Source organism: Bubalus kerabau, chromosome 5 (assembly GCF_029407905.1).
Source record: "Bubalus kerabau isolate K-KA32 ecotype Philippines breed swamp buffalo chromosome 5, PCC_UOA_SB_1v2, whole genome shotgun sequence".
Classification (NCBI taxonomy): Eukaryota; Metazoa; Chordata; class Mammalia; order Artiodactyla; family Bovidae; genus Bubalus; species Bubalus kerabau.
Genome location: NC_073628.1, coordinates 9,090,997 through 9,110,058, shown reverse-complemented (window position 1 = coordinate 9,110,058; position 19,062 = coordinate 9,090,997). Strand labels below are relative to the sequence as shown.

General features: G+C 44.6%; 1 protein-coding gene across 2 annotated transcripts in view; it reads right to left on the bottom strand.

Annotated features, from left to right (window-relative positions):
- The window catches only part of PLAAT3 (phospholipase A and acyltransferase 3), a 29,062-nt gene extending 11,603 nt beyond the window's left edge, over positions 1-17,459 (bottom strand). Inside the window, exons 1-2 of one of the 2 annotated variants that reach the window (XM_055580999.1) lie at positions 17,324-17,459; positions 16,809-16,886 (exon numbers count right to left, since the gene is read on the bottom strand). In XM_055580999.1, coding sequence (XP_055436974.1) covers positions 16,809-16,823 — 15 coding nt within the window. In that variant the 5' untranslated portion in view covers positions 16,824-16,886; positions 17,324-17,459. Of the gene's footprint in view, positions 1-16,808; positions 16,887-17,100; positions 17,119-17,323 lie in introns of those variants that run through there. The other variant, XM_055581000.1, reaches the window with a different exon arrangement.
- Positions 17,460-19,062: the final 1,603 nt, after the last annotated feature.

The window sequence follows — 19,062 nt, the reverse complement described above, 5'->3', positions numbered from 1 at the left end:
AGCCCCACCCTGTGATGAGAGCAGTGGCCCAGAGCCTGAGAACAGTCAGGAGAGCTTCAAGACCACTGTCATTCAATGTACCGAGGTCCCAATACCAGACACTGTGCTAAGAGCTGCAGGTGGGGGCACTCCGATCTGGACTTCCCTCGTCTAAACCAACCGTAAATCTCTTTGGGACACCTGGAGATAGAGCTCCTCAGAGGTTGTTCCAGCCATCTGTCCTTTCCCCCTCACCCCTTGCTCTGGGGGTCTGTCCACATCCCACCTCCAAACTCTGGCCTGACTGAGAGATTCCATCAAAGATGAGTAGGGAGTGTGGACTCCCTGGGATAGCAATGATGAGCAGTGGGAATAGCCCATCACCACTCTACAGTGGCTGTGAAGCAGGGTCAAGGGCAGTTCATTTCTATTTATAGAAGCACTAAAACTGCCAAGAAGCATCCCCTGTGGCAGGAAGTATACAGACAAATCATGTTGTCTTATTGCAGCAACTATAATTTATCTTCCCAGAAAAAGGCACCCAGACCTTACTGAGAATCTATTTCAGAACACTGGACAATGGTTACAACTTACAAATCCCATTTGTTTTCCAAAACAAAAGAGGAAAATGTATATTAATTGTTGAGTAAGAGTTAGGAGGTTTTCAAGGATCCCCAGAAGGGAACTTAACTGGCATTTCCATGAATAAGCCAGGACATAAAGGCAAGGCAGAGACCCAGCCCTCAGGGAGCCTAAAGATTAGAAAAGGAGACATTTTGGACTTGAGTAATATGAGGGCTTCCCTGATGGCTCATACGTTAAAGAGTCTGCCTGCAGTGCAGGAGACACAGGTTCAATCCCTCGGTCAGAAGATCCCCTGGAGAAGGGAATGGCAGCCCACTCAAGTATTCTTGCCTGAGATTTCCGTGGACAGAAGAGCCTGGTGGGCTACAGTCCATGGTGTCGCAAAAAGCCAGACACAACTGAGCGACTAACATTTTCACTTAATATGCTGTCGAGCAATAAGCAGCCAGTAGGTACGCAGACCCAAGGAGCTCACTGTGTCCCAAGCAAATCACAATGAAAGAAGACCTATGCAGAGAAACATGTTTACTATACACACACACACACACACACACACACACACACAGCAACATAAATATCTATGAAGAAACTCAGACTCTGTAACACTGAATACTGATGCTAAGTGAAAAAAGCCGTACCAAAAATCCACATACAGTAAAAATCTACATACTGTGTGATTCCACTTATATGTCATTCCATAATAGTCATCACTATGGGACAGGAAAGTAATCCATGATTGCCAGGGGCTACAAGGGGTGGACAAGAAAGGGGTATGAGGGAATTTTGGAGCAATGAAAGTTTCTGTACTATTCTGTATTTGATCATGGTGATTGGTTACTCAATTGTATGTGTTTATCAAAACCCATTGAACTGAACACCAAAGGGAGTAAATTCGACCTTAATTTTTTAATTAATAAAAATTTTTAACTTTGAAAAATGGATATCTACAATTTGAAAGCAAAAAGGCTGTGATTTTTTTAATAATCATATTGCCTTTCTCTTATAAAAGGCAAAAGGCACATATTTCCAAATACTCACTAGCTTAAAACATGCCACCACTCAAAGAAACTTCTTTTTAAAAATGATCTAAAAGGGGATGGATTCACCCACAGGACTCTGTGCACCAGTTAGAAGCAAGGACTCGGTGTTCACGTGACGACACGGACAATCTTAGCTACAGTGCTGAGTGGAAAAATGAAGACTGAGCTCTGCAAAATACCACTTATATAAATTAAAGACACCCACACACAAACCAATAATACATGTCCTATCAGACCCATACCCAAAAAATTATTTTTAAAAAGCAACAACAAAAGAATCTCAAAAACACACACATCATTTTAGAAATTAAAGAACACCTATTAAACATATTAGGATGCTAGCTAACCATTCGGAAGATGGAGAGAAAAATGATGATATAATGGAACTTAAAAATAAACAGAAGACAAGGGGTCTTGCAAGGACCAGTGAGGACAGGTTGCCATGATCACAAGACATGAATAATTCACACTCTTTCACTAAACTCTAACTGGAGAAACAACTGCTTAATGATACACACAGCCAACTGTGCTGAATCAAAATTTAAAACTCAAGAAATCGTGTTATAAATTAGAAATATGAGAACTACAGTCCTTGGGCCCGTTGTGTGCCTCTGCTTATTTTCGTCTGCTGGCAAAGAATAATGTTTACATTTTTTAATGGTTGGGGGAAAAGTCAAAAGAAGAATATATTGTGACACAAGAAATTATATGAAATTCAAACTCCAGCGTCTATAAAGTTTTATTGGCACACAGCCATCCCCATCATTTACATTGTGGCCAATGCTGTTTTCTCTCTACGGCAACAGAGACCAGACATGATAAAATGTTCCCTCTCTGGCCCTTAAGTTTGGATCAAAAGTGATCCATCCCTCACTCAGCTTGATCCCCAGCTCTAAAATCTAGTGGTATGCTATGCCAGGTGGTTCTTCCCCCAGGAACAGGTGAGCCAGCAGGAAGCCAGCAATTCTCCCGAGCGCAGTAACCCGGGCTCTCCCACACGACACAGGCAATGACAATGGCAAAGCTGAGACTCTGCGCCCACGGGATTTCAGAACAAAAAGTCTTTATCCTCTCCACAAAAGCACAGCTTATAATGAGCTGTGTAACAGCCATTTTCCTTAGCAAGCAAATGGGGAACAATGTCTGGCCTCTGCAATTCATATTAGAAAAACAACCTAAATGACCATTAATAAGGACCAGTGAAATAATTATCTTATATGTGTATGTATTTACAGCCAATAGGGAGAACAGGTTGGTTTTACATGAGCAGACACAGAAGCAATCGAAAAGATAAGTTGGAAAACATTATCCCATTTTTGTTCAAAAACATCATTGTGACAAATATATGATATTGCTTTTATATTAAATCTAAAACTAGGCTACAAATAAACTTATCTGCAAAACAGAAATAGAGTTACAGATGTAGGAAATAAACATGGCTCTGAGGGGAGGGGAGTAGGGAGAGATAAACTGGAAGATTGCGACTGACACATACACAACACTGTATATAAAACAGATAACTAATAAGAACCTACTGTATAGCACAGGGAATTCTACTCAATACTCTGTAATGGCTTATATGGGAAAAGAATCTAGAAGAGTGGGTATATGTATACGTACAACACATTCACTTTGCTGTATACCTGAACTAACACAACACTGTAAATCAACTATACCCTATAAAAAAATTTTTTTTAATTGTACACTTATAAGCAAAACATATTATACACTATGTATGAGCTACAGAAAATACATCAAACTGTTATATACTATATACAGTGGGGGACTGAGATTCAGAGACTTTTACATTTTATATTATTTTATTATTTTTAATCAATGTGAATTACTTTTATGATAAAAAAAGAATTTAATAATTTTAGATGGGAAAAAAATCCTTCATACTGATGACCTTGCAGTTTTTTAATTGGAAAAGGTGAATATTCTCTGTCACCAAAACCTCTTAAAACCATCTTGCATTTGAAGCCTGTAAATATTATTACCATGTTAATAATGCTTAAAAATCATTAACATTTATCAATAACACATAAAACCACAAAATAAAACCTAAAATAATATAGGTGGGTACATGTCAGATCTTAGAATAGAGAAAGACATTCTAAAGTCCAAAGAAAAAAGCATAAAGTAAAAGATTGAAAGTTTTTATAGGTTTCCGTGGTGGCTCAGTGGTGAAGAATCCACCTACCAATGCAGGAGACACAAGTTTGATCCCTGATCCAGGAAGATCCCACATGCCTTGGAACAATTAAACCTGTGTGCCAACACTATTGAGCCTGTACTCTAGAGCCCAGGCACCACAACTACCGAAGCCCACGCACCCTAGAGCCCAGGCTCGGCAACAAGAGAAGCCTCTGCAACTAGAGTAGACCTCGCTCATCGCAACTAGAGGAAAACCCTCGCAGCAGTGAAAACCCAGCGCAGTCAAAAATAAATAAATAAATAATAAACATTTGGGGGAAAAGTTTTTATGATTAAAAAAATGTTAAAGTTCTTATTTAAACTTTCTATCATTGCCTATTATGTTCACACTCCCTCTTAAGAGAAAATGACCACCCACAATCCCGACAGCCCCAGCAGCCATATTTTATACCACATGACCACTGCAGCCCAGCCTCCACCAACTGGACTAGAAAAAGGCACGGATCCCAAGCAGGTCAGTGCCCTGTGATCCTCCATGGTCCTCTCTCTCTCCCTCTCAAAAATTTGAATCAAGTAATTTTAAAAACTAGCTTTTGACACAAGAGCTAAAATTGAAAAATCATGACATGGAGGAGACAAGAGAGACCCCAGTGAAGCACAGGCCAAACCAAGGGTTGGAGTTCTCATACCCACTCTGACCAAGCAGAAGACCCCTGTGGACAGTGGGAGAGAAAGAAGCACGCACATCAAGAACAGCTAGCTGAGTCACGCCATGGGTGGAGCACTGAAAGTGACAGTGAAGTCGCTTAGTCGTGCCCGGCTCTTTGCGACCCCATGGATAGTAGCCTGCACCAAGCTCCTCCGTCCATGGGATTTTCAAAGCAAGAGTACTGGAGTGGGTTGCCATTTCCTTCTCCGGGGAATCTTCCAAATCCAGGGATCGAACCCAGGTCTCTCACATTGTAGACAGACGCTTTACTGTCTGAGCCACCAGGGAAGTAGAGATGCACAAATTTCAGCTGTGGAGTGCCTAGAATCACCATGATCCTGAACTGCCTCCCAGCCCCTGGGAGGCCCAGCTTTATTATAGCTCCTGTACTTAGGTTTTCCCCTTACCCTTCTCCATGTGTCTTTAGAATAAAGCTTCTTTACTTGAGCTAGCTTAAGTGGGCTGCTTGTAATCAAAAGAGCCAGACCAGAAAATTCTGTGCACTGAAAAAACACCACAGACAAACTACCATGACTAACTGGAAGAAAATGACAGCCTTAATATATAAAGAATTTTCATGAATCAAGAAAAAATTTAAACACTGAAATTAAAAAAAAAATGGAGTCAGGGTATAATAAATATTTTTTAAAAGAGAAATATATATTACCACTAACACAAGAAAATTTATTCTATCTCAATAGTAATCAAATAGAAGTAAATTAAAAATGATTCAGGGGAAATACTAATACTAAATATAAGAAAAGATGCAGGCAAACAGGTACCTCAGTCACTGTTGACAGGAGTATAAATCAATACAACTTTTCTGAAGGTCAATTTGGCAATTTATATCACTAACCTTAAAAATGGGCTTCCAGGCGGCACTAGTGGTAAAGAACCTGCCTGCCAATGCTGGAGACGTCAGAGACACGGGTTGGATCTCTAGGTCAGGACGACCCCCTGGAGGAGGGCATGGCAACCCACTCCAGTACTTTTGCCTAGAGAATCCCTCGGACAGAGGAGTCTGGCAGCCTACGGTCCATAGGGTCGCAAAGAGTCGGATACAACTGAAGCAACTTAGTATGCATGCCTGCACACAATCTTAAATATATTCATATTCTCTGACTCACATCTTTATAGACCAGCTCTTAATAATAATCTGAAATGCCTACAAAAGATGTCACAAACTCACATCTAATGACAAAACATTAGAGACCTAAATATTCTACATAAAGATATTAGCTAAATACTGTACAGTTATGTTTTAAAAGTTATATTTTAAAAGAATACTTAAAGACAAGAAATATCCATAAGATAATGGCTAATAAAAAAGCTTTACAATCAAGGATAACTTAATTTTTTAAGTTAAAAAAAAAACCTTTACACAAAATGGTATTTTTTTAAAACTTTGTTTCAAAAGGAAAACCAACAGATTAAAAAAAAAAATTGTGGAAATACACCAAAATGTAAACCGTGTTTATTACTAGGTGGTAGAATTTGGGATATTAATTTCCTTTTTAATTCTTTTCTAGTTTTCCAAAACATATATATTTGCTTTAGAATCAGAAAACAATGTAAGGTTTGATAAACATCAGTGTGCTCGATCTGGGGTAATCCCTACAATTACTATTATGTAACAAAATAAATACACAAAAGACTAGAAAGATATATACCAACATCCTAACAGATTCCCTCTAGGTGCTCGGGCTAAGGGTGGTTGTTGTGATTATTTTGTTTCCTTCTATTTTTCTGCATTTTCCAGCTTTTCTGCAATGAGCATTTTTAAGTTTATAGCATACTTTCCAACTTTATAATTTCTCCACTTTATTATGAAGATTTTTCAAGTGCTCAAAATTGAAAGCAGTTTTTAGTGAACATATACCCACCACCTAGATTCTACCACTATGTTACTGTATGTACTTTATCACAAATATGTCCGCCTATTCATTCCAACCGCATGTATCTTTACACTCCTCTTACGTCTGTGAAAGGCTGACATAAAGCACTGGGGCGTCCAGGACAACGGCAACAGTGACTGCAGCGGTAAAACAAGCATGTGACGTGCTCTCACGCTGATGGGCTCCAGAACTCACTGGGTTCCTGACTCCAAGCCTCCAGCCTTTATCCCGAGCTGTGGTCTCAGACCTGAGCCTTGCCCAAATTACAGGAGAGGAGGCTGCCAGCATGCATGCAGAATCACCCTGCCCTTAACAAACACCCTCTCCCACCTCAGGGAAGTGGTGTAACTGGTCAACGATACCCCTTGAGAATTCTTTCACCTTGGAGATGCTCACCTCTGCCTGGGAGGGTCAAAGGACTCATACATTTTCTCATTCACTCAACAGAGGCTCACAGAGCCGGGTACCTGGGCTACGCCCATGAACAAAGCCAAGATAGCCATCTTCATAGAGCTCTTGTTCAGTAGCAGGGAGAGAGAGAAATTCTTCAAATGCATTTAAAGCCTCAGCGTGGGTGCGCTTAGTTGCTCGGTCCTGTGCAACTCTTTGTGACCCCATGGACTGTAGCCCGCCAGCCTCCTCTGTCCGTGGGATTCTCCAGGCAAGAATACTGGAGTGGGTGGCCATTCCCTTCTCCAAGGGATCTTCCTGATCCAGGAATCGAACTTGGATCTCCTGCATTGCAGGAGGAGCCACCAGGGAAGCCCCAGTAAATGATGATATCAAATAGAAGAGATATCAAATAAAAACAAAAAGAAAGAAAAGGTAAGACAGGATTAAGTGGTCTGGAGTGCAATGTGGTGGGCAGGGGTTGGGGGGAGGACACAGGCTGCAACAGTCTAAGGGTGTCAGGGAAGGCAGAGAGTGGGCCCCGCAGATGCCGGGAACATCCAGGCCAAGGGCACAGCCTGAGCAAAGGCCCCAGGTAGGCGTGTGTTTGAGGAACATCCGGGAGGCCAGCGTGGCTGGAGTGCAGTGGGAAGAAGAGGGTAGGATGGAAGATGGAGAGAGAAGCTGATGGCTCAGACAAGATGGGGACAGCAGGGCGTGAGAAATAATGGATTCTGGACTTCTTTGAAGGTAGACTCAACAGGATTTGCTGTTGCGATGAGGGAGGGTTTGAATGAAAGAGGAGTGAAATGTTACTTTAAGGTTTCCAGGAGGCCGAATGGGCAGGCTGCTGGCGGGGAGGGTATTCTGGGGTGAAATGTCCACCTGGAGCCGGGCAGCTGCATGTGTGAGTCTGGAGATCAGAGGAGCGGTCTGGGGTGAAGGTCACTGCTGATCTTTAGAACAGCTCCTATTGGGAGTTGGAGGCAAAAACCTGGCTGAAATGGGTATAAGAGAGACCAGGAGGACAGGACCTCCTCCTGGGAAAGGCAGCAGCTGAGATTTTTGTTGAAGTCTTGAAAAATGAGGGGGACCATGTATTCAAGCCCAAATCCTGCACTTTTTTTTTTTTTTTGGCCACACCATGTGGCAGATGGGATTTCCTGACCGGGGATCAAACCTGTGCCCTCTGCAGTGAAAGTGCTGAGTCTTAACCACTGGGCTGCCAGAGAAGTCCCCCAAATCCTTCACTCTTAACCCTCAGACTCTGCTGCAATCAGAGGAGGCAGAAAAGCAGATAGATGGAAAGCAGACAGATGGAGACAGGTGAACAGGGGTGGGGGCAGACAGGAGCAAAAGCACAGCGATGCGGGCATCTCAGGGCGATCTTAGGGTTGGGTCAGAAGCAGGATGGACCCCAGGCCTGGCGTGTTTTTTTTTTTAAGCCTCCGGGTGATTCTACTGTGCAGCCCAGAGGGAGAACCACAGGAGAGGGTGTCCATAGGGCAGAGAAGGCTAGACAGAGAGGGGCAGTCATACCTCATTTTGCAGTTGGGGAAACTGAGACTAAGAGATCAGGTCACTTACCCAGGGTCAGCCCGCAAGTAGCCAATCAGGAACCTGAACCCCCACCTCGTCCCCACCACAAGGAGGAGGGACACCGCCCAGCCCTCTAGCAGAGTTCGCCATCTGCCCCTGCATGATAACCCACATTCACTCCTGAAACTCAGAGCCAGTGTGAGACCCTGAGGTGCGGGCACTGCACAGGACCAGAGGGGAAAGGAAAGGCACTTCCAGAAGAATTTTCAACCCAAGGGTTGAAACAAAGCAAAAGGAATATTTTTCTTTCATTCAAGACCACTATACGCCTTCTAGTCCACCCACGCTCAGCCCAATTTAGCCCCCTCGTCAGAAGTTTGCAGTCTGTTTTTTTTTTTAATTAATTTATTTTTTATTGAAGGATAATTGCTTTACAGAATTTTGCTCTTTTCTGTCAAACCTCAACATGAATCAGCCATAGGTATACATATATCCCCTCCCTTTCGAACCTCCCTCCCATCTCCCTCCCCATCCCACCCCTCAAGGTTGACACAGAGCCCCTGTTTGAGTTTCCTGAGCCACACAGCAAATTCCTGTTGGCTATCTATTTTACATATGGTAGTGTAAGTTTCCATGTTACTCTTTTCATACATCTCACCCTCTCCTCCCCTGTCCCCATGTCCGTAAGTCTATTCTCTATGTCTGTTTCTTCATTGTTGCCCTGTAAATAAATTCTTCAGTACCATATATGTGTGTTAGAATACAGTATTTATCTTTCTCTTTCTGACTTACTTCACTCTGTATAATAGGTTCTAAGTTCATCCACCTCACCAGAACTGACTCAAATGTGTTTTGAGTAATATCCCATTGTGTATATGTACCACAACTTCTTTATCCATTCATCTGTCGATGGATATCGAGGCTGCTGCCATGTTCTAGCTATTGTAAATAGTGCTGCAATGAACAATGGGATACATGTGTCTCTTTCAATTTTGGTTTCTTCAGGGTATATGCCTAGGAGTGGGATTTCTGGGTCATATGTTGGTTTTATTCCTAGTTTTTTAAGGAATCTCCATACTGTCTTCCATAGTGGCTGTATCAATTTACATTCCCACCAACAGTGCATGAGCGTTCCCTTCTCTCCACACCCTCTCCAGCATTTATTGTTTGTAGACTTTTTGATGAGGGCCATTCTGACCAGTGTGAGGTGATTATCTCATTGTAGTTTTGATTTGCATTTCTCTAATAATGAATGATGTTGAGCATTTTTCATGTGTTTTTCATGTGTTAGCCATCTGTATGTCTTCTCTGGAGAAATGTCTGTTTAAGTCTTTTCCCCACTTTTTGATTGGGTTGTTTGTTTTTCTGGTATTGAGTTGTATGAGCTGTTTGTATATTTTGCAAGTTAATCCTTTGTCAGTTGTTTCATTTGCTATTATTTTCTCCCATTCTGAGGGTTGTCTTTTCACCTTGCTTATAGCTTCCTTTGCTGTGCAAAAGCTTTTAAGTTTAATCAGGTCCCACCTGTTTACTTTTGTTTTTATTTTCATTACTCTAGGAGGTGGGTCATAGAGGATCTTGCTTTGATTTATGTCATCGAGTGTTCTGCCTATGTTTTCCTCCAAGAGTTTTATAGTTTCTGATCTTACATTTAGGTCTTTAATCCATTTTGAGTTTATCTTTGTGTATGGTGTTAGGAAGTGTTCTCATTTCATTCTTTTACATGTAGCTGTCCAGTTTTCCCAGCACCATTTATTGAAGAGGCTGTCAATGTTGGTTTTTTTTAAACGAAATATTTCAGGAGTACAAAAAAATACAGAAAGTAGGCTAGTGAGCATGACTTCTGTGTTTAAATCAGGATGCATTTGGTTTTTAGAAACTGCATACTGATTACAGCCTTGGGGCTCTGAAGCCATACAGCCAGGGTTCAAGTTCCAGCTGTACTACTTATTAGTTGAGTAGCCTTGGGCACCGTTACCTAACTCCCAGCCTCAGTTCCCTCAGCTCTAAGATAAGGGTAATGAGGGCACACGATTCAGGAGACTGTCCTGAGGATCACATGAGTTAGTATCTGTAAAGCAAACACTACGTGGTACACAGGTGCGTGCTCAGTCGCTGCAGTAGAGTCTGACTCTTTGCAACCCCATGGGCTGTACCCCGCCAGGCTCCTCTGTCCATGGGATTCTCCAGGCAAGAATACTGGAGTTGGAATTGAAAGAGACACATGTACCCCAATGTTCATCACAGCACTGTTTACAATAGCTAGGACATGGAAGCAACCTAGATGTCCATCAGCAGATGAATGGATAAGAAAGCTGTGGTACATATACACAATGGAGTATTACCCAGCTAATAAAAAGAATGCATTTGAGTCAGTTCTAATGAGGTGGATGAAACTGAAGCCTAGTATACAGAGTGAAGTAAGTCAGAAAGAAAAACAACAATACAGTATATTAACGCATATATATGAAATTTAGAAAGATGGTAACAACGACCCTATATGCAAGACAGCAAAAGAGACACAGATATAAAGGACAAACTTTTCAACTCTGTGGGAGAAGGCAAGGGTGGGATGATTTGAGAGAATAGCATTGAAACATGTATATTATCATATGTGAAATAGACGACCAGTCCAAGTGTGATGCATGAAACAGGGCACTCAAAACAAGTACACTGGGATAACCCTGAGGGATGGGATGGGGAGGGAGGTGGGAGGGGGTGCTCCGGATGTACACCCATGACTGATTCATATCAATGTATGGCAAAAAAAACACCACAATATTGTAAAGGAACTAGCCTCCAATTAAAATTAAAAAATTAATTTTTTTAAAAAAGAATACTGGAGTGGGTTGCTATGCCCTCCTCCAGGGGATCTCCTGACTCGGGGATAGAACATGTGTCTCCTACATTGGCAGGTGGTTTCTATACCACTAGCGCCACCTGGGAAGCCCTGGGAAATAGGTAGCATTCTGTAAATGGCAGTTTTTGCTGCCACTGTTCTTGGGGGTGTTTTTATTATTCTTGATTTGGAAGGTTCATAGACAGCTCCAGGACCAACTGGAGACATTCTGGAGGTTGTGAAACCCAGCCAGAGAGCAAGTTCTCTTTGTTCCCAAATCACATGCTGTGGTGAGTGTGGAAATCCCTCATCTCACCCACTCCATTTCTGATACTCTGGGGAAACCCTCAAGAGGCACATAATTCAAAACAAAAGTAAAACCCTGAAGTCTGGGGAGGGTGCTGAGAATGGATTTTGCTGGCAGAGAGTTGGGAGTTTTAACGCAAAGACTTTAGGAAGAAAAGAAACCCCAGAGGAGCCCACCCTCAATACTGTCTGTCTGAGACTGCATTTTCAGAAGCAGAACCCAGTCCACCTGAGACTGAGGCCCCTTTGCTCTATTGCTGTGTGACCTTCAGGAATCACTTAACCTCTCTGAGCTTCTACAGCAGATTTTGTGTCAGGAATAATGAGATAATGGGAGTGAGAACTCTAAAAACCACTTAATACCTGTTAGAGAGTCCCAAACTTATGCCCCAGGCTGGGTGGGTGCAAGGAACTGGGTGAAGGGGGAGGCCAGACTCCCCAGCTTCAGGCCCAGCAAGAAGATAGAGGAGGGGCTGGGTTGACTCATCACCTGTTCCCTCCCAGCCTCTGGGAGAGGGACAGTGGCAGCTTCAATCAGGCACCAGTCCAGCCCCAGCAGCCCAAAGGTCATGGGTATTCTGAAAAAGGAGGCAAAACTCATCTGCCTTCCCAGGCTCTTGAGCCCCACAAGCCCCAGACCTGCTCCACATGTTGAACCTCAGCCCACGGGAAACGACTTCCCCTGAACTCATCTGGGAACCACCACGGCTGCCACCAGGCACCCCTCAGGGTTTTCACAAGTTACTTGGAATCCTTACAGCAGCCCCATATTAACCACCAGAAAACAGCTCAGAGATAGAAAGTAACTTGCCCAAGAGAACTCCTGAGAAGTGGTGCCAGGGGGCTTCCCTGCTGGCTCAATGGTAAAGAATCCACCTGCCAATGCAGGAGTCACGGGTTCAATCCCTGATCCAGAAAGATCCTACATGCCATAGAGCAACTAAGCCCATGCCCCACAGCTACGGAGCCTGCGCTCTAGAGCCCGGGAGCCTCAACTACTGAAGCCCACCTGCCCTAGAGCCTGTGCTCCACAACAAGAGAAGCCGCAGCAACAAGGAGCCCGCGAACTGCAACTGGAGACCAGGCCCCACTCGCCACAACTAGAGAAAAGCCCACGCGGCAACAAAGACCCAGCACAGCCAAAAATAAATTCATTAACTAAATTATTTTTAAAAAGAAGTGATGTCAGGATTACACTACAGGTCTTCCTGAACCCAAAGGCCAAGTTCTTTTCGCTGCACCCAGTAATTCACACGAAGCTTCTGACATCTGCTCTCCACCCCCACGGTGAGTTTTGCCCACTGCTTCACTGTGTTCTAGGCCTACAAGGCCCTTGACTGTTTGCTAGCAAATTCCTACTCATCCCTCATGTCTCCGCCTCCTCAGCGCCTCCCCCTGGCTTCCCTGCGGAGAGTGTTTATCAGCCACAGCCTGGTTTGTCTATAATGATGACTGTAATTGTCTGGCTGAGCCCCGGGGAAAGGAGAAATCAGTTTCCCTGCCCAGCCCACCAGCTGCACTGGGCAGCCAGCCAGGCACATTCAACGTTCTCAGCAGAAGTTTGTGGGCTAGAGGAACACTCTGCTTCCTGCTCAAGCCCCTCCACGGTGCAGATGAACCCCTGCCCTGCCTGAAGCATCCACTTCTCCCTCCTCCCCTTTGCACCTTAACTAGCTCCACAGAGATCTGTCAGGATGTCAGGCAAACCTCGAGGGTGGTGAAGAGGTCCATAAGAGAGTCTCAAGTCAGAGCCCAGAGCAAGCCCATCAATTTCTGCGTATCTGCAGGCAGGAATAGAGATGCAGATGTGGAAAACAGACTTGTGGGCACAGGAGGGGCAGGAGAGGGTGGGACGAATTGAGAGAGTAGCACTGACATGCATATACTGTCATGTGTAAAATAGAAAGCTAGCAGGAAGCAGTTTGTAGCGCGTGGAACTCAGCTCAGGGCTCTGTGATGACCTAGAAGGTGGGATGGGAGTAGGGGTGGGAGAGAGGTTCCAGAGGGAGGGGATGTGTGTATACTTATAGCTGATTCGTGTTGTTGTACAGCAGAAACCAACACAACACTGTAAAGCAATTATCCTCCAGCTTGAAATAAATTTTTTTAAAAATTTCTGCATGTCTGGAGCCTCGGATGCCCTCTGGATCTTCACTTACCCAGCAGCAGCTGCTCAACAAGCCACGGGTTTAAGGACATGGTGCACGGAGAAGGGAAGGCAAAGCTCTTGGACCACGCCTCCTAAGCAAATGTATTAATAGAACACAGTGGCACTGACCTGGAGGCCTCAGGACTGGACTGAAGGGCTTGGAGAAATGTGGGCCCATATGGTAGACATGCAGCCTCTCCAACCCGGGGAGATCCAGGGAGCTTCTATCAGAATAACTAACAATTGTCAAGTCCTAAGAGCCAGGCTTCCCAGGTGGCTCAGTGGCAAAGAATCTGCCTGCCATACAGGAGATGTGGGTTTGATCCATGGGTTGGGAAGATCCCCTGGAGAAGAGAATAGCAACCCACTCCAGTATTCTTGCCTGGGAAATCCCATGGACAGAGAAGCCTGGCAGTCTATAATCCATGGAGTTGCAAAGAGTCGGACACGACAAAGCACACACACACACACATATACATACACACACATACACACACACACACACACACACACACACACAACAGCCAGGCAGTGGCACACATAGAGTAGGAAAGTGCACCCATCCTCTGAGTGCAGACAAATAGGTGAGAGCTGTCCATAGAGAATTTTAAAACAAGACATACCAAGAATCAGTCTGCTGTTTATTATCACCATATGGCGACACTTTTAAACAGTATCAGTGATAATGGTCTAAGTTCTAACTCATCCAATTCTTGCGGAGGAGCCTTGTAGGCTTCAGTCCATAGGGTCGCTAAGAGTCGGACACAACTGAATGACTTCACTTTCACTTTTCACTTTCCTGGATTGGAGAAGGTAATGGCAAACCCACTCCAGTGTTCTTGCCTGGAGAATCCCAAGGATGGCGGAGCCTGGTGGGCTGCTGTCTATGGGGTCACACAGAGTTGGACACGACTGAAGCAACTTAGCAGCAGCAGCAGCATGCGAGCTTTAAGTAAGCACACATTCCTATTCTTTGAAACGTTTAGTTTTCTATGTGGAAGTCTAATCAGAGAACACCTAGCTATACAGTGAACCTCCAACACACACAGACTCAGCTCCATGTGTCTGCTCCTACAGTAAGTTCTGAATGGCTCAGAATGGTTCAAGTTCGCTTTCAGGACAGTTTGGGCTACCAATCCCTCCCTACATTTTCCTGTGTTTAAACAGAAGACAAGCATCTGCGCTCCCAGCACCAGAAGAAAAGAGACTAAAACAGAAGTGTCTGAAAGTCTGAATCAGTTTCGCTGGGAACTAAACTCTCATTCTAAAGCAATGGATTAAATAAATGTCAAAGTTCACCATCATTCAGCCATTCTCTCTGATTTTTGCCAAAGAAGAAAAACTTGGGAGAATTTTACCAAATAAAATAAAAACTTATGATGGATTTTCTGGTGAAGATGTTTTAGTCAAAATGTTTTAAATGTGGATATATTTAAAAGCCACTAGAATGGATAAACAACGAAGTCCTACTGTATAGCACAGGGAATTATAGTTAATATCCTGTGATAAGTTATAATGGAAAAGAACATTAAAAAGAATATATGTGTGTGTGTGTATATATATATATAAAAAACTGAATCACTGTGTTGTACAGCAGAAATTAACACATTATAAATCAACTATACCCCAATAAAATAAATTTTAAAAATAAAAATAAAAAATCAGAAATTCCCTAGTAGTCCAGTGCTTAGGACTCTCTGATCTTATCTCACTGCCTAGAGCCTGAGTTGTACCCCTGGTCAGGGAACTAAATCCCACAAACTGAACGGCACAGACAAAAAACAAAACAAACAAAAAACCTAGAGATCAACAAACATAAATAAAATTTAAAATAAAAGCCACTAGAATTAATTTTTTAAGACATAGGCAGCATTGCAGTTTCTGGAATTTATTACAAAATGGGATTTTTATGAATCTCTGACAAACCGATTCTAATGTTTAAGGCTTTTCCTATTTGTATATCTGTTGTTTCACATGTGAGAAACTTTTGAAATTAATAAAAAGTGTTCTTCGATCAACTGTGAGCCAAGATAGATTGACAAGTCTGCCTCTACTGAGAGTTGCATATGCAAAGAAGATCAGTTTTGTCCAAGTCAAGGACAACTTTTCAGAAAAAGTTCCAAAACGGAAACTATAATGTTGTCATTATTCATGACTATAACCAACCTAACTATAAGAACAAGTTTTCTTCTAAATTACATTAATGCAACTAAAAACTATTAACCCATTACTTCTATTTTTCTCTATAACATCTACCCTACTTTTCAATTTTTATTTTTTCACTGGCATGATTTCATATACAAAGCTCAACAGAAGCAACTTTACTGTGTTTGTTTTCCAGCCATTACTAATATTTATTTCATGATTATTACTGAAAATAATGTTGTTAGATAAGGAAGAGGGATGTTTTTAAATGACCACTCCCAGCATCAAATATGCCAGGTACACCCTAATACCATGCGCTGCCTTAAGCTCTTTACACGGATTAAACCATAATCATAATCAGAACAATGAATTGCAGGTGAGCACTTAATATGTGTGCAAAGCACTGTTCTGAGCGCTTCAGAAGTATTAAGTCACATAATCGTCACTCTGGGATTGGAAACGTGATCAAAGTGCCACAGCTAGGGAACAGGATGGTGAACATGATCCCAGGGGTGTCCTCCTCAAAAGCCGGGCTCAAAACCTCTCTGCAGCGGGTCCTGATAGGTTGAAAGGAAGCATGTACTAAGCCCCTTTATGATTTCTGAACCACATCACAGATTAGAAATAGGGAAAGTGAAAGTTGGGAAACTGCGGGCAGGGCGCCATGAAGTGTCTCAGCTGAGGCCAGGAAAACGCCCCTGTGGTCAAACCCAGGCGCTGGGGGCGGGGTGGGCTGCAGCTGGTGCAGCCCAGACATCGTGCTCCAGGAGCCCTTCCAGGTGCTCTGGTCTGACTCAGGAAGGCAGACAGGACCTTGGCGGAGCAAGTCTCTCCTTGCTGCCTCCCAGCTTGGCTTGGCCCTGCCTTCCCCGGCTCCTGTTTCAGGCAAACAGGACCTGCCCACACAAGTACTCACGCTAAGACAACTCTAACCACTGACCGTCTCACGCCTGATGCCCACCCCACCGGCCAATGGAGGTGTGGCCCGCACGTCCTCAAGGGCCGGTTCTCTGATGACTCAGACCGACCCAAACACGGCCCCCACCGCCAGCCCAGGCACACCTGCCTTACTTACAAAGGGTGCGCGCATCTTCTTGGGTGATGGCGGCCCTCGATTTCAGGCTGGAGTTGACTTTATCAGCTGCGTAAATGCCTGAAGCAGGAAGGAGCGGGGAGTCACCGTCAGTAAAAAGAAACCGCGTCCCCAAGACCCCAGGGGCCAGTGGCTTCTGGCGGAGGAGACCGTGCCCAGTTGATCTCCAAATTCTCCGGCCACGACCGGCTCACTCCATTCCAGTTCCTTGCCGGTCCCCTCCCAGCCCCTGCACCTGGCCATGAACCCTGGCAGGGCGGGCAGGAAGGTTCACCTGATACCGGAGAGGCTGGCGGTGCAGCGGCGGGGAGCGCGATCGGTGTCACCTGCCCGGGCGGCCGCGCCCCAGAAAGTCCGCGGCGCCGCGCGCGCGCGGCCCTTCCTCCCCGGCCGCTGAGCTCAGCTAAACCGAACTAATTTGTTTACTCCGGTCTCACCCAAGTTCTCCATCCCCCCCACAGCCTGGGACACCGGGAGAGCCACCCCAAGCGTCTCACCTTCCTTAAGAGCTGGGAAGTACCGCTCCACCCACCTCGCGAACTTGGACGGCAGTAGCGGCCTCCACCAGGAAAGGAACCAGTTAAATGGCCGCAGAGTTCAGGCCAGCGTGAGGTCACTCGGCCCCTCCCCGTATGACTAATTAGAGCCTCGCAGAGCCCACGCCCCAGGGCGACAGGGACAGCCTGCTCCGGCCTCTGGTGCAGACAGGCCAGGATGCTTTCCGCTCACCGGCGAACCCTCTCTGCACACACTGCCCTGAGAAGAGGAGACCCCAGAACTCAGCTCGGGGCCACCCCCGCTCAATATTTTAAGATCTCATATACCTATCTATAGAGAAGGCAATGGCACCCCACTCCAGTACTCCTGCCTGGAAAATCCCATGGACGGAGGAGCCTGGTAGGCTGCAGTCCGTGGGGTCGCTAAGAGTCGGACACGACTGAGCGACTTCACTTTCACTTTTCACTTTCATGCATTGGAGAAGGAAATGGCAACCCACTCCAGTGTTCTTGCCTGGAGAATCCCAGGGACGGGGGAGCCTGGTGGGCTGCCGTCTATGGGGTCGCAGAGTCCGACACGACTGAAGCGACTTAGCAGCAGCAGCAGCATACCTATCTATACATATCGTCCTGCAGAGTAATCAGTTTGCTCATCCCCTCAAGTGGGCTTATCCTGTAGTTTAAAACTACCGTAGACCTCCGATATCCACGAGTTCTCTATCTGCCCTCCGCTGGGTAAAAAAAACAAGGAGACAGAACTATGGATAAGCTGAGATTATTTTAGGGTTCTGGACTTCAGGTTTGGGGCATTCCCTGGGAATCTTGGAACACATACTCTTAGGATAAGGGGAAACTGTATAATAAATTTTAAGGCCATTTAAAGGCAAGGGCCTAGCAGAGATAAAGTATTTTTAACTATTGGTTCCCAAGCCATCAGAAGTCCCCCAAATCTGGCACCAACCTGGCACATGATAGGCCTTTCATGAGAAGGAAAGACCAAACACAGGCCCTTGTTATGCACTGGGCTGTGACCCTGCAGGGGTAAAAGTAGTTCTGGTCTATCACTATTTCCTGACCCTTCGCTGCTGGCAGTGAGCTTGAAATCAGGACCGTTGGCCAAATCCTGAACCTGGCTACCTACAGGGTCAAAAGCACCCTTCCCTCTCTGAGCCTCAGTTTGTTCATCTGCAAACTAGAGTGGTGATGATATTGTACAATATGTAAGATAATGTATAAAAATATACACAGCTTTGCTGTCAGATAGGCTTCTCAGGTGGCTCAAGTAGTAAAGAATCCACCTGCCAATGCAGGAGATATGGGTTTCATACCTGGGTCCCCTGGAGTAGGGAATGGCTACCCACTCCAATATTCTTACCCAGAAAATTCCATGGACAGAGGATCCTGGTGAGCTACAGTCCATGGGGTTGCAGAGAGTCTGATAGGACTGAGCATGTACACAATGTAACAATAAAAATAGGTTCCGCGAAGGGAGAGCAACAGATGAAGCCAAGCCTGGGGCAAGTCCTCACTGGGGACCTGTTGGCTATTGTTAACAGGAGTAAAGGTACATGCTTATCCACAAACCAGCTTCCCAGCACGGAGGTCAGAGGCACTGAAATAAACACCAAAGTTTTATGTGCATACTACTCACCCAACAAATTGTATTATGTGTATTGAGCAAGAGATTATCTGTAAGGCCGTCCAAACCCAGAATGCAAAATTTTGGTTTTGAGGAAACA